Here is a 12421-nt window from a genome sequence, read left to right as displayed (position 1 = left end):
ATGGATTTATTATTTTATTTTTTTGGCTTTATGCATGCAATTATGCATGGAAATTCATAAGAGTATTTGGGGCTCTGCTTCTACTTTTAAAAAAGAAATTGCATGTGTATTTACTTGTTCCCGAAAAAAGTGTTTTGTCCATCGATCCCTGCCAGCTCTTTATAGGCTCCTCAGTTATCGTCGTTGCCCTCTTTACTAGCCTTCGCGCTATCTGTCTCTCTTTTTCCCATATTTTTTAATGTTATTCTTGCTTCAAAGAATTTTTTTTAAAAAAATTAATTTATAAAAAAATTATTTTTTATATTTAACAATATCATAAAAAATAAATTAAAAAGATATTTTCAGTATTTAGCCATATAATAAAAAATAACTTTATTTAAAAAAAATATTAAAATAATGAAGAATAAATCTTATAAATTAAAAAATTAAATAAGAATGAAAATGAGAAAAATCTAATTTTATAAATTATCTTAAATAAATAAATAATAATTAAAATAATAGAGATCAAATCTAACTGATAAAAAAGTTGAAAGATGATAAAATTAAAAAATAATAATAATAATTTTATAAATTATTTAAAATATAATAAATAAATAAATAATGAGGACCAAAGTTAAGATGAAAATTAAATTAAATCAAATTCTAAATGATAAAATTAAAAAAATCAAAACAAAATATATAGCAATCAAAAGTTCGATGAGCAAATTTAATATAATCAGCAAATAACATGACATTTCTAAAAATTTTACAAATTCTAAAAAAAAATTTCCACTCAAAATAAATAAATAAAAAATACTTTAATAAAAACCAAGCCAAATTTTTTTTACTTGAAAAGTGTTTCTGGTGACCAACTTTTTTAATGACAAATAAAAACAGAAAAATTTAAAAAATAGTTTTTAAGAAAACACTTTCTATGAAAACCTAAGACTAGTATTAGCTATCATTTTATTTTATTTTGGAAGCGTTGAAAGAATAATTAAATAGAAAAAAAAGTTGAAAGAATCATGAAGTTCGAGGTCCAATAACCTAATATCGAAGGATGAAATTATAAAAAAAATTTAATTTTAACAAAATATCTAAAAAAATCAAAATTAAATTGTCAAAACTCATGACACAAATCATAAAACCGAGATTACTATGTAAAAGACGAATATAAAAAAATTATAAAAAAAAATTATCAATCATTCAAATTTAAATATATATATATATATATAGATAAATAAGGATTAATTTAATAAACTGATAGTCTTTCTATTAATGTTCCTTAACATTTTTGTTAACTCTTTAAATTTACACCGTTTTAGTGGTAGCATGCACATTAGATCATCTCAAGTTTATAAGTTTTGGATGCAATCAAGAATGGATATAAATTAAGGCTTCTCCAAGGAAAAGTTATTTTTCAGGACAAAATGGTAGAATATTTTCTTGCGATCATCCTAGCCCTGCTGCTCAAGAAGAGAGACCCTACAAGGTTGTGGGAGATGTGCAAGGAAAGCAAGCCATGGCCCAGCCCTATATTGAATATTCACCTGCCGATGCCATCGGAGTGCCATTGACAGAGCTACCCGCATTCTCATGTCCCCTGCACTGTGTTAAAAGAGTGCAAACAGAGAAAGTTCTGCCGGGAAAAGAAGTGAATGTCTAACAAGGTGGTGTAGTTGGAGGCTTCTTTCAGAGAAGAACCCAAACTCCTAACCCATCTTCGGTGACAAAGGCCCTGGAAATATGGATTAATTTGCAACAGCACAAGGAATGACAGCAGAGAGGGATGTTTGCTCATGGCATTTGGGTATTTTTCTATAGAGGTGCCATACGTATTTGACTTTAGAAAGCTTGATTGATTAGGACACCCACCTAGCTGATTAAACTTTCCTTATTTATTTATTTATTTAATTTTTTTGAAAATCAACACATTGAAGCAGATATACATGGTAAAATACAGACGAGTTCTGATAACTACATTCGACAGGCATTAGCCAGTGCTTCCTGATTTACAACTAAAGACCAATGTATTTTTGCCACTATTATTCCATGGTAGCAGATTAACAAAAGCTGGAGACTAACCAGTGAAAGACTGGTATTTGCTATGCAGTGAACCTTCATGCAACTGGAACAATAACTGAGTCCCTTTGAAGACAAACATTCCTCCCTGAGAACAACCGAACAGAACTTGCTGGAATTATAGTGAGGGCAGATAGTGCTGCAGAAGAACCAAGTCATAAATAGTTCAGTCTTGGGATTGACAGATAGCTTTGCAGCATGTGTATTTGATAAACGAACCAAGCTCGAGACTGATTTCAGGATCATCGATTCACACACACATATTTCCTCAATGTTGACTTCACAGGTCCATGAACAGGTTGATAGGGAACCTAGTATTGTTAAAATGTCTATAATTTGTAATCATTTATATATATATATATATATATTTTTCTGTTTATTTGTGAAGTCCCTACAGGTAAATTAAGATATAAAAGAAAATCCTCATCACTGGACAGTAGTCAGGAGTGGATCAAACCTGTTGCAGTGCACCACTTCTATCATCTGGGGTGGCTTCGATGGTGTTGTTTTTCACAGCTTTACGCGGAGCATGAGATCTTGAAAACACCTTAGCCTATAACCAAAGCATGAAAAATGAAGCATATTGCGAATACAGGCAAGCTCCAAAAAGACTTCTACAGAAAGCATAAAAGGAAGCTTACGCTAGCTGGATTGAAGAATGTACGTTCAAAACCATAGTATAAGCCCAGGACATCACAAGCCTGAAATAGAATGAGTGTCCTTCAGTGTCTGCCATCGTAAACTAAGATATATAATATAACAAGTAGATGTAAGACTTGAGCATATATCATTACCTTGCGCTCAGGGTCAGCATAAAGGCAATCCATTGAAAATGGTGACCGATAAAACATCATCAGCGAGAGAAATCATTCAGTTACAACAACTGCCCAAAGAAAAATGGCCCATAGCATGGAAAAACAATAACAAGTGTAGAAATGCAATGATGGCTTGGAATTTGCTAGGAAAATGATTGATGATGGAAATTATTCAACATTCTGGCAGTATATTAAAGCCCCTCGCATGCAAATGCGACCCACCACAATAACAATCCGTGCACCCCGTTAGTATGTGAGAGTAAAGGAGTGCCTCCCAGTTTATTGAATAACTTTTCATTGATGATAAATGGCTCAACAAAGAAATGTAAGCATCTCCAGTCTTGGGAAAGATGGCTGCGGAAGATGATTTACTGCAGCTTTGGAGCAGAAAGCAACATGCCAAATCAAACAACAAAATCACAAATATTTTTCTTATGATTCTTGCCATTGTTGCAAGAAATCATCAAGACACAATACTACTGCATCCGAAATCGAGCAACATCGAGTGTCCAAGAATCCATTAGAATGTGTTAACTTCGAATATTTAATAATTTTCAAGAAGACATGCTTTAAAGAAACACCATCAGCTTAATGAATGCTGCCTGCCAAATGATTATTCTTGAAGACATACACGAACTAAAATCAAGTGCACTACCTAAAACACACCGGTCGGCCAGCATAGCAGCTTTATCTGGAGTAACAACACCGATTGCAATTAGCTTGACGCCAGCTGAATCAATTTTAGGAAACTTGACAATGTTCAAGTCCAATCTAATTGAAAATGTTCCATGACCGTTTTAGGAAAATTGATTGCGACTTCTTTGCACACTTTCTTTACCACGGAAATTTACGAAGAGGGGCAATTGTAGACACTCAAATTTGCCCATCTTCATTTTTTTGTCTAAAACTATCCAACGTTCCACACCCCCAATAAGCATCATCCCACAACAGAAAGAAAACAACAATTGCTGCTACAGAGGTATCAATAGAAGAATCTTAATAACCCAATCTATTTTTTACAGATAAATCTCTGTGATAAAAATAAAATAAAAAAATCTATGAAACAACAAAAACAAGCTATAAAATTCCTAATTTAAACAAGACAAAATATAATCATGGGCTAAGCTAACAATCAAGTTTAGAACCATTAGTAGTTCGCTTAATCTTGACTTGGACGGGCTTTTGTCAAGTAAAAATGAACCTCACCCCATTGTTGGGCTTCAGTTCGGATACAAAATTCAGACGCTAGAGTCGTTTATTTGGGAGATAGCTCCTCCTGCTCTGCTCCAAATGTTTTATCCTATTTATGCGATTGGTTTCTCAAATAAAAAACACCAAAGCTTGTTTTTGGTTTGAAAAGGGGATTGCATCGCCTACATTTCCAAACGAGTACTTATTTCGACAAGCTTAATTGAGATGAAAAACGTTAGCCATGAAGGGAAGTGAATGAGCCATTTCATAGTATTAGATAAAAAAACACTTTTTTACAGATTATTTTAATTGCTGATATTGCAATGTGTTGTGATAAAAGGCTGGATCCTGATCAACCGGCAGCAGGGTCGGGTCCTGTAACGCTACTGTTTCCTTCTCTATAAGAACAGGACAAAACACTAACTCTAATCTCTTTCCCTTAAACCCTTGTTTACACGAGTGAGACCAAACCACACCCGCCAAAGTAGACAAACTACACACGCTCTTGCACCCTTCAGTTTTAGCTGTGAACGTGTCGAATGGAAGCAGGCCCCTTTACAGCCACCATTAAAGACAATAACTCTAGCCACTGTACAAACTCCAACGCATCAAAACAACACAGATACACCAAGCAAACTGCTCTGCGTGGTACCTGAGATTCACTAAAGCCAAACCCCTATAAAAGCCAACTTGTTGCAGCTGTCAAAATGAATCAAATTACCCCAAAGGCCGAGACGGATAGAGATGAATTGAAGTGTCAAGATAGGTCCTAGAAGGAAAACGCACTGGATTCCAATAAAAAGGCTGAGAAGTTTTCCTGGTCCGTGGAGGGTTTTTCAATGTTTTGGTATTATTTTCTTCATGCTAGTTATGGAAAGATGGCAATTGACTTTAAAGTCTGTATTCACTTCTAAATCTTGCAATTAACTGCTTTGATTTTTCAAGCACTTCCTTTTCAGGCTCCACAACTTTATGTTCGAGGGCAACGTATCGGATCAGCTGCTATGAAATAGTTAATGGCCGAAGGAATGAAGAGTTCCGTGTCCCTCACCGTCCCCTACAAGACAATGTCTTGGTTTTTTTTCTTTATTTTGGTCTTTTGCAAGGGATGATCTCTGTAAAGGAAGTGGAGGGTTTAAAATGGATGAAACCTAAGTCAAGTTTTCACTCGATTCATTAAATAAAAACTTGACCCAATTAAATTGAACACTAAAGAAATTTAATGTCTTTTTTAAATTATTAAAAAAAATACTGAAAAAACATTAATTTAATTTTTTTTTAAAAAAAGAAACACGCTTTTAAAATACATTCTAACAACAGTTAAAAACGCAGCCCAAAACAAGGTAGCAAACGGTGGAAGTGAAATTAGAATCCATATATTGTATATTGAACAGTGGTCTGCATATTATAAACAACCTTGACTTAAAATTCTCTTATTTTTCACATAGATTTATTTTATATCTTTGTTCATATACCTCCAACATAATTTTTTTTTTTTTGTTTGTTCTAAAACACTAATAAAACGCAGCAAACTAGGAGCAAAAGGCATTAAAAACGGTATGAAACACAACCCCTCGCTTGTTTAGCATTGTCGTAATTAGAGCAGGGTGAAGAAATCTTTTAGATGATTCTATCACATGGGCAAGAGCTGGACCACCACAAGCCCAATATGCAAATGAAAGTGATATGTAAAAACTGGACCAGTGATATTTCTATAGTTGAGAGTACATAGAGAGAGAGAGAGAGAGAGAGAGAGAGCTGGGGAGATGGTAATGGATGCTACCATATCTTATCAAAAATTGGCAATAAATAAATTTGACAGGGTCTAAATTTATTTGATAGACTCGGAGTATATGGTATTATAAATGAAGGAGAGAGCAGTTGAACATTAAAATCCCAAACAATTAATGATTTGACATTTAAATTATAGACAACAATTTCGAAACACATCGAAAGAATATATTTGATTGGGAGGTTGTAATTTTGTTTAAAATCCTTCCTTGTACATTATATTATACATGTACTACAAGTAAATAGTATTTTCTCGTAGAAATGATATAATTAGAAATTTTAATAATTGTTTTTATTGTAGTGGTGTTAAAATTGTTAATTTTTTGGTTTTTATTTATTTATTTAGAGAAAATAACTTAATGAAATTGTGTTTTATATAGTAATTGTAACATTATTTTATTCTCTAATTCTACTATGTTAAAAATTAACTTGAAATTTTACATGTTTTTACTGTAAATAATTTTTATTATATATAAATATCAATTTTTTTATTTATAGTTATATTTTTATTCAAAAACATACTAATAATATCTACATATTAATTATTTTGCGTTGAAAAAAATCACTAGACCCGCAGCTAGGCGAGTCAAATAATCATGCTAACACTTTGATTTTTATATTTATTAACATAAATGGTTCTTGGTGTATTTAATTAGATGCATTGAATATGATGGAAATGAATTTCATGGCCTGTGTGCACACCAGACATCCTCTGTCATCGACTAGCTTTGGCGTGAAAATGAAACTTGTTAAATTTCTCAGAATGGAATTTTTTGGATTTTTCCTCAGCTAATTATTTTCTGTATCTTTCTTGGAGATGGTGTAATTGTTAATTGTAAACTAGCTACAATCTTCAATTTGAAGTTTCTCTGTGGTTGTAGATTTATAACCTCACAATAAGTATCTTTTCTACGAGGGCAATCTCTGGATATTTAGCAACATATAATAATACTATTTAAATGTCTGAATTAAATATATACTTTAATTAATAGCACCGCGACTCATACATGTAAATAGTTTAAAATCACTTATCAGGTTCGCTCAGTGGTCTTGGCGCAGTTCTTTTTTCTTTGAACTTCGGTTTGAGTTATAATGGGAGTTGAGTTGAAGATCTATTTTCTTTGTATTTCTGTTAGGTATTTTTTGTATGGTATACTTGTCATTTTCGCGATGTTTTATTTGTTCACTAGGCTTGCAGGATGTCTAATGGGTCATGGGATTAGTCGTGGTGCGAGCAAGCTGGCTCAAACACCCACGTTAATAAAAAAAATAGTTTAAAATCCTTCTTTTTACATTATATTATACATGTACTACAAGTAAATAGTATTTTCTCGTAGAAATGATATAATTAGAAATTTTAATAATTGTTTTTATTGTAGTGGTGTTAAAATTGTTAATTTTTTGGTTTTTATTTATTTATTTAGAGAAAATAAGTTGATGAAATAGTGCTTTTGTTATAGTAATTACAATATTATTTTATTCTGCTGCTCTATTATGTTAAAAGTGAGGTTAAGATTTTACATGTTTTTATTAATGTAAATGATTTTTATTATATTTTATTATATATAAGTATTAATTTTTTTATTCATTAATATATTTTTTTACTTTAAAACATGCTAATAATATCTATATATTAATTATTCTGCGTTAAAAAAAAAAATTACTCAACCCGTAGTTAGGCGAGTCAAATAGTCATGCTAACATTTTATTTTTTTATATTTATTGACACAAATAATTTCTGGTGTATTTAATTAGATGAGCATTTGATATGTTTATTTTATAATTAAAATTTTAAAAAATCACATTTGAAAAGCTTGTAAATTATTGGTATTTCCACTTTCATAATTAACAAGATATACATGAGCATGCTTCTAGAGCATTGAATATGATGGAAATGAATTCCATGGCCTGTGTGCACACCAGACATCTCCTGCCATTGACTAGCTTTGGCGTGAAAATGAAACTTGTTAAATTTCTCAGAATGGAATTTTTTGGATTTTTCCTTAGCTAATTATTTTTTATATCTTTCTTGGAGATGGTGCAATTGTTAATTGTAAACTAGCTACAAGCTTAAATTTGAGGTTTCTTTGTGGTTGTAGGTTTATAACCTCACAATAAATATCTTTTCTACGAGGCCAATCTCTGGATATTTAGCAACATATAATAATACTATTTAATTGTCTGAATTATATCTATATTCTTTAATTAATAGCACCGCGACTCATACCTCTCGCTCAGAAAAGAGGAGAGAACTTCACAGCTCTGTTGGAGGGTTGGGAAGAAGACGAAGAACATTTCTTGGAAGGTCACGAATTTTCAAAGGCACATTAATGCACCAATTAATAGAGTAGGATTATAGGAAATGGATACGAGAGAAACATCACATTCGTTGGAGATTAATGACCCACCCACGCCTGATCATCTACATGGAACAGCTCTAAGGCCTCAAATGCCTCCACCACTTTAATAAAGCCTAGTCTTTGGTTTTCCACGCCCTATAGCACCCAAAATAACCTAGACCCTTGCTCTTGCATTTACTAAGACCAAAGGGCTTGAATCAAGATCATTTATGGTGATCTTCAAGCTAGATATGATCTTCACACCTGCTGCCCGAGATACTGATTAGAATCCAGCTTGTCTTGCATGAACACTTGGAGCTCAATATTGCTTGAGTTCGGAGAGGACTTTCATGCTCTTTGAACATGCATCTCTTTTAAGGAAATTTATAACAAGTAGATAGGCTAGCTAGTCCGTTGCCGACCTTAATTATAGGTTCAAGTTGTTTATTATTAATCTATCTATATGCAACAGTAAAACATATGCATTTTATAGGAAGATCTACCTTATGGTACGTAGCTATAGCTATAGCCATGTGTATTGCTTGAAGCTAATTATATTTTGAATTGTTAAAAGCTTCGTTCCCCTGCAAAACACAAAAAATAATAATCAAAATCCCTTGCGGCTGTTTGGAAAGCTCGGAGTCGAATTCAATTTCAAGATTTAAATTAATTTTTTAGTTTTTAACATTTTCAATAGTATTGATTTGAATTTTTTTTAAGTGAATTTCTATTAGAATTAACATTAAAAATAATATTTTAAAAATAGCAAATCCTCCATCGTCTTTCTCAAACCCCCACTGCTCCTAGTTTGGATCTTAAATTGCTCAATCATTAGAAGATTGAATGTTTGCATCTCCTTCCTTCGACTGTTTCACCACTCTACAGTACATCTCTCTCTCTATTTTTCTTGGGTGAAAGATGCTTGGTTGCATCTTTAGATCCAAAGTAAGTACAATGTGTTGCGTCATTGTGTCAAAATAAAATAAAACATGTTGTTGACAATTCATTGATCCTTCACTGCTATAAAATTCGTTCCTTTTTCTTTCTGTCACCATGCGTGGGGTAAAGAAGAAGTACAGCATAGAGGTAAAGGAACCCATCATGTCATGGGCAAGGAAAGAAATGAAGGGAAAAAAGGAACCAAAGAAAACAATAAGGCATGCCTACAAAAGGAACCAAAGAAAACAATAAGGCATGTCTACCTTCTTCTTCTTTTTTTAATTAAAAAGAAATTATTTAAGACTAAAATAATTAATATTATTAATTCAATTCATTTCTATAGTTATTTAAAATTATATATTTCAAATCAATAATTTAATTTTTTATTTTATTTTAAATATATATATTATAATAAGTTATAAATTGAATTTAAATTGTATGTTTTTTATTTGAAAATATATTAAAATAATATTTTTTTTATTTCAATACATTAAAATCAAGGTTGTCAATTTCGTTTTCAGTAGGTATTTTATTTTTTCAATTGAAATAAAATATTTCAGTTTCATAATATTCCAGTGTCCCATTTCGGGGTTATATATATAAGATAAATTAATTATAAATTATGCAATACAAACACTGTGTCAAATAAATATAATTTTAAAATTTAAAATATTTTTAAATAGTTAAGATTAAATAGATTTTTAACTTAAAATAATTCAACTTAAATAAAATATCAAAATATTATAAAAGTAAAATGTCTTAATACAAATATTTTAAATACAAAGCTAGATCAATGTTATCAAGACTAATGAGATTTAAACAATCCTTTTTTTTTGCTCAAATTCCTACAAAATATAAACTTGAAAAAAAAAACATGAATATAAGCCATATATATTAATGAGAAATATAATTTTAAAAATTAATATCATTGTTAATAAAAATAGTAACAATAATTTTCAATAGTATTATTAATATTATTATTATTGAAAATAATAATAAAAAAAAAGCTTTTTATACCTGGGTGGTTTAATTAATTAAATTGAATTAGGTTCAATTTGATTCAATAACTTTTCAAAATCGAAAAAAAACATGTGGAATGAAATCGAAACATTTTAATTAAAGTTTAGCCAAAAAATCTTAAACAAATCAAGATTTGAAATAAAATAAAAATTATAAGATAAAAATTATTCTATATTGTTATAATTTTTGAATTAGTATGAAATGTCACAACCATTTCAGATAAAACAAACTGATATCCTTGATGAAAATAATAAAAATATTAAAAAATAGTAATTTAATTTTTTAAAATAAAAATCTAGAAAGATGGAATACATCCGCACTCCAATCGATTAAACTAGAAACCAACAACAAAATGACCTCAGATTACAATGGCTGCTGGACCCAAAAAATGACGAAGCCAAGAAGAAGCAAAAGAAGTCAATTCTTCCATTGAAAAACAATGGAATCCAAACCGAATTGCCAGGAAAAAAACAAACCGAATTCAAATATATCATGCCTGGCTGAAGTTTCAACAAATTTCAAATTAAAAAACTAAACCGAATTCAAATAAAAAAAATAAATCAAATCCCAAAAAACCAAGCTATATAAAAATAAAATCATAACTAAACCAAATTAAATTAAATTAAATTAAACTAGTTTTTGTTTTAAAAAACCAAATAGAATCAAAACCGAACAATTTAAACCGATTTTAGCTTTTTTAAAAAATCTAATTTAATTATTTTATTTAATAAAAACCAAATCAAATAAAAAATCATTTTAATTTTATACTCGGATAAAGAGGTGTTGTTCTCTCAAATTACAAAGACGTTTGCTTATAGAGTGAAAGTGTAATGGGCTTCTACAAATATCTTTTCATGTTATTGCCGCAAATTTCTCCTAACACTACAGGGAGGAGGAGGAACATTCTAATCTTTCTGCAAATCTTGACCGGCAGCCTAAGCTGCCGCCTTGAACATCCTAAATTGAGCGTGTAAATGACATTGCCAAAAAATAGTCAGAAACAGGGTGCTGATATAAATAGTCAGAAACAACCAGCCCTTTATCGAACACTTGTTGTTATAGATGGAACTGGATAATAGTGCGGGTCTAGTTAAAAAAAAATTAACATAAGAAAAATTATTCAAATATTATTTTATTCTAGTGAAAAAAAATAATCTTATAAGGGTTTACTTGATGCCATCCAATTAATTTTATGGATTTAAAAATAACATATATAACTTATAAAAATAATATTTGACTAAATGTTTTTAAGATGATATATTTTTTAAATATTAAAATAACAACATATTAAATTGGAGGGGTCAACCTGAGATAATATGTTAAATTTATAATCTAATTTATAAGATTATGATAATTTTATATAAAAATTAAAATAAATTATGAAATTTAATTCTCAATTAACCTAATTTTGAAGGATAAATACAAAAAATAATAATTAAAAATAACCTTAAAAACAATCCAAGTTCACATGTCAAACTTGCAAACCGGGTTATAAGACCGAGATAGTCCTATAAAAAATAAATAAAAATAAATTATGAATTCTAATTCATAACCATACAAATATTTAATGATGAGATTAAGAAATAAAAAAATTAAAAAAAAACAACATAAAAAATAATTTAAATCAATTCACCAAACTCATGATCTAGGTTATCGGATCGAGATAATCTTATAAAAAAATAAAAAAATAACTTAATTTAACCGGAGTTAACATGTTAAATCTGCGACTTTAATTTTGAGATTGAGATAATGATATATAGAGAAAGTCAAAATAAATTATAATGCTTGATTCTCAATCTCTCATGTCAGATCTAATGTTGAATGATGAAATTTATAAAAATCTTAATTAAAAAAATAACATAAAAAATAAGTTAAGTTAACCCTAGTTAACCATTAAGCATTATTTTTGGGTTATCAGACCAGGATAATTTAATGAAAAACAAATCAAAACAAATCATAAAACTCAATTCTCAATCAAACACAATATTAATTGAAAAAATAAAAAAAAAATCAATGGAAAAAGACAAAACCTAATCCGAGTCAACTTGGATTAATTTGTTAATTACTATTTTCAAGTCATGAGATCAGGATAATCTAATGAAAAGTAAATAAAACATATTATAAAATTTAATTCTCAATTAGATTAATATTAAAACATAAAATTAAAATAATTAAAAAATCTGAACTAATTGGATTAATCTGCTAAACATATAATTCATAATATAAAAATATAATTAAATTAAAAAAATAAAAATCACTATTTCA

General features: G+C 29.6%; 1 protein-coding gene across 2 annotated transcripts; it reads right to left on the bottom strand.

Annotated features, from left to right (window-relative positions):
• Positions 1–1915: 1915 nt before the first annotated feature.
• Positions 1916–2896, bottom strand: LOC105130483 (uncharacterized). Of its 2 annotated transcripts, XM_011033021.1 has the most exons (4): positions 2856–2896; positions 2703–2762; positions 2519–2614; positions 1916–2149 (listed from the first exon to the last, which is right to left on the bottom strand). In XM_011033021.1, the coding sequence occupies exons 1-4, from the start codon at positions 2886–2888 to the stop codon at positions 2060–2062; spliced, it is 279 nt and encodes a 92-aa protein (XP_011031323.1). In that variant the 5' UTR covers positions 2889–2896; the 3' UTR covers positions 1916–2059. The 2 variants fall into 2 exon arrangements, 1 of the variants encoding a protein (XP_011031323.1); XR_843239.1 differs by lacking the exon at positions 2856–2896 and having other exon boundaries at positions 1916–2200; positions 2519–2608; positions 2703–2777.
• Positions 2897–12421: the final 9525 nt, after the last annotated feature.

Source organism: Populus euphratica, unplaced genomic scaffold, assembly GCF_000495115.2.
Source record: "Populus euphratica unplaced genomic scaffold, PopEup_1.0 scaffold21.1, whole genome shotgun sequence".
In the NCBI taxonomy this organism is placed as follows: Eukaryota; Viridiplantae; Streptophyta; class Magnoliopsida; order Malpighiales; family Salicaceae; genus Populus; species Populus euphratica.
This window is presented reverse-complemented; position numbering and strand designations above follow the sequence as displayed.

What these genes read in the sequence shown, in the direction of transcription:
- LOC105130483 (XM_011033021.1), bottom strand. Translation starts at nt 2,888, where the DNA reads ATGGATTGCCTTTATGCTGACCCTGAGCGCAAG. An exon ending in ATGCTGACCCTGAGCGCAAG is followed by an intron (nt 2,763 to 2,855) that starts GTAATGATATAT and finishes ATTCTATTTCAG; the next exon opens with GCTTGTGATGTCCTGGGCTT. An exon ending in CATTCTTCAATCCAGCTAGC is followed by an intron (nt 2,615 to 2,702) that starts GTAAGCTTCCTT and finishes CTTTGGTTATAG; the next exon opens with GCTAAGGTGTTTTCAAGATC.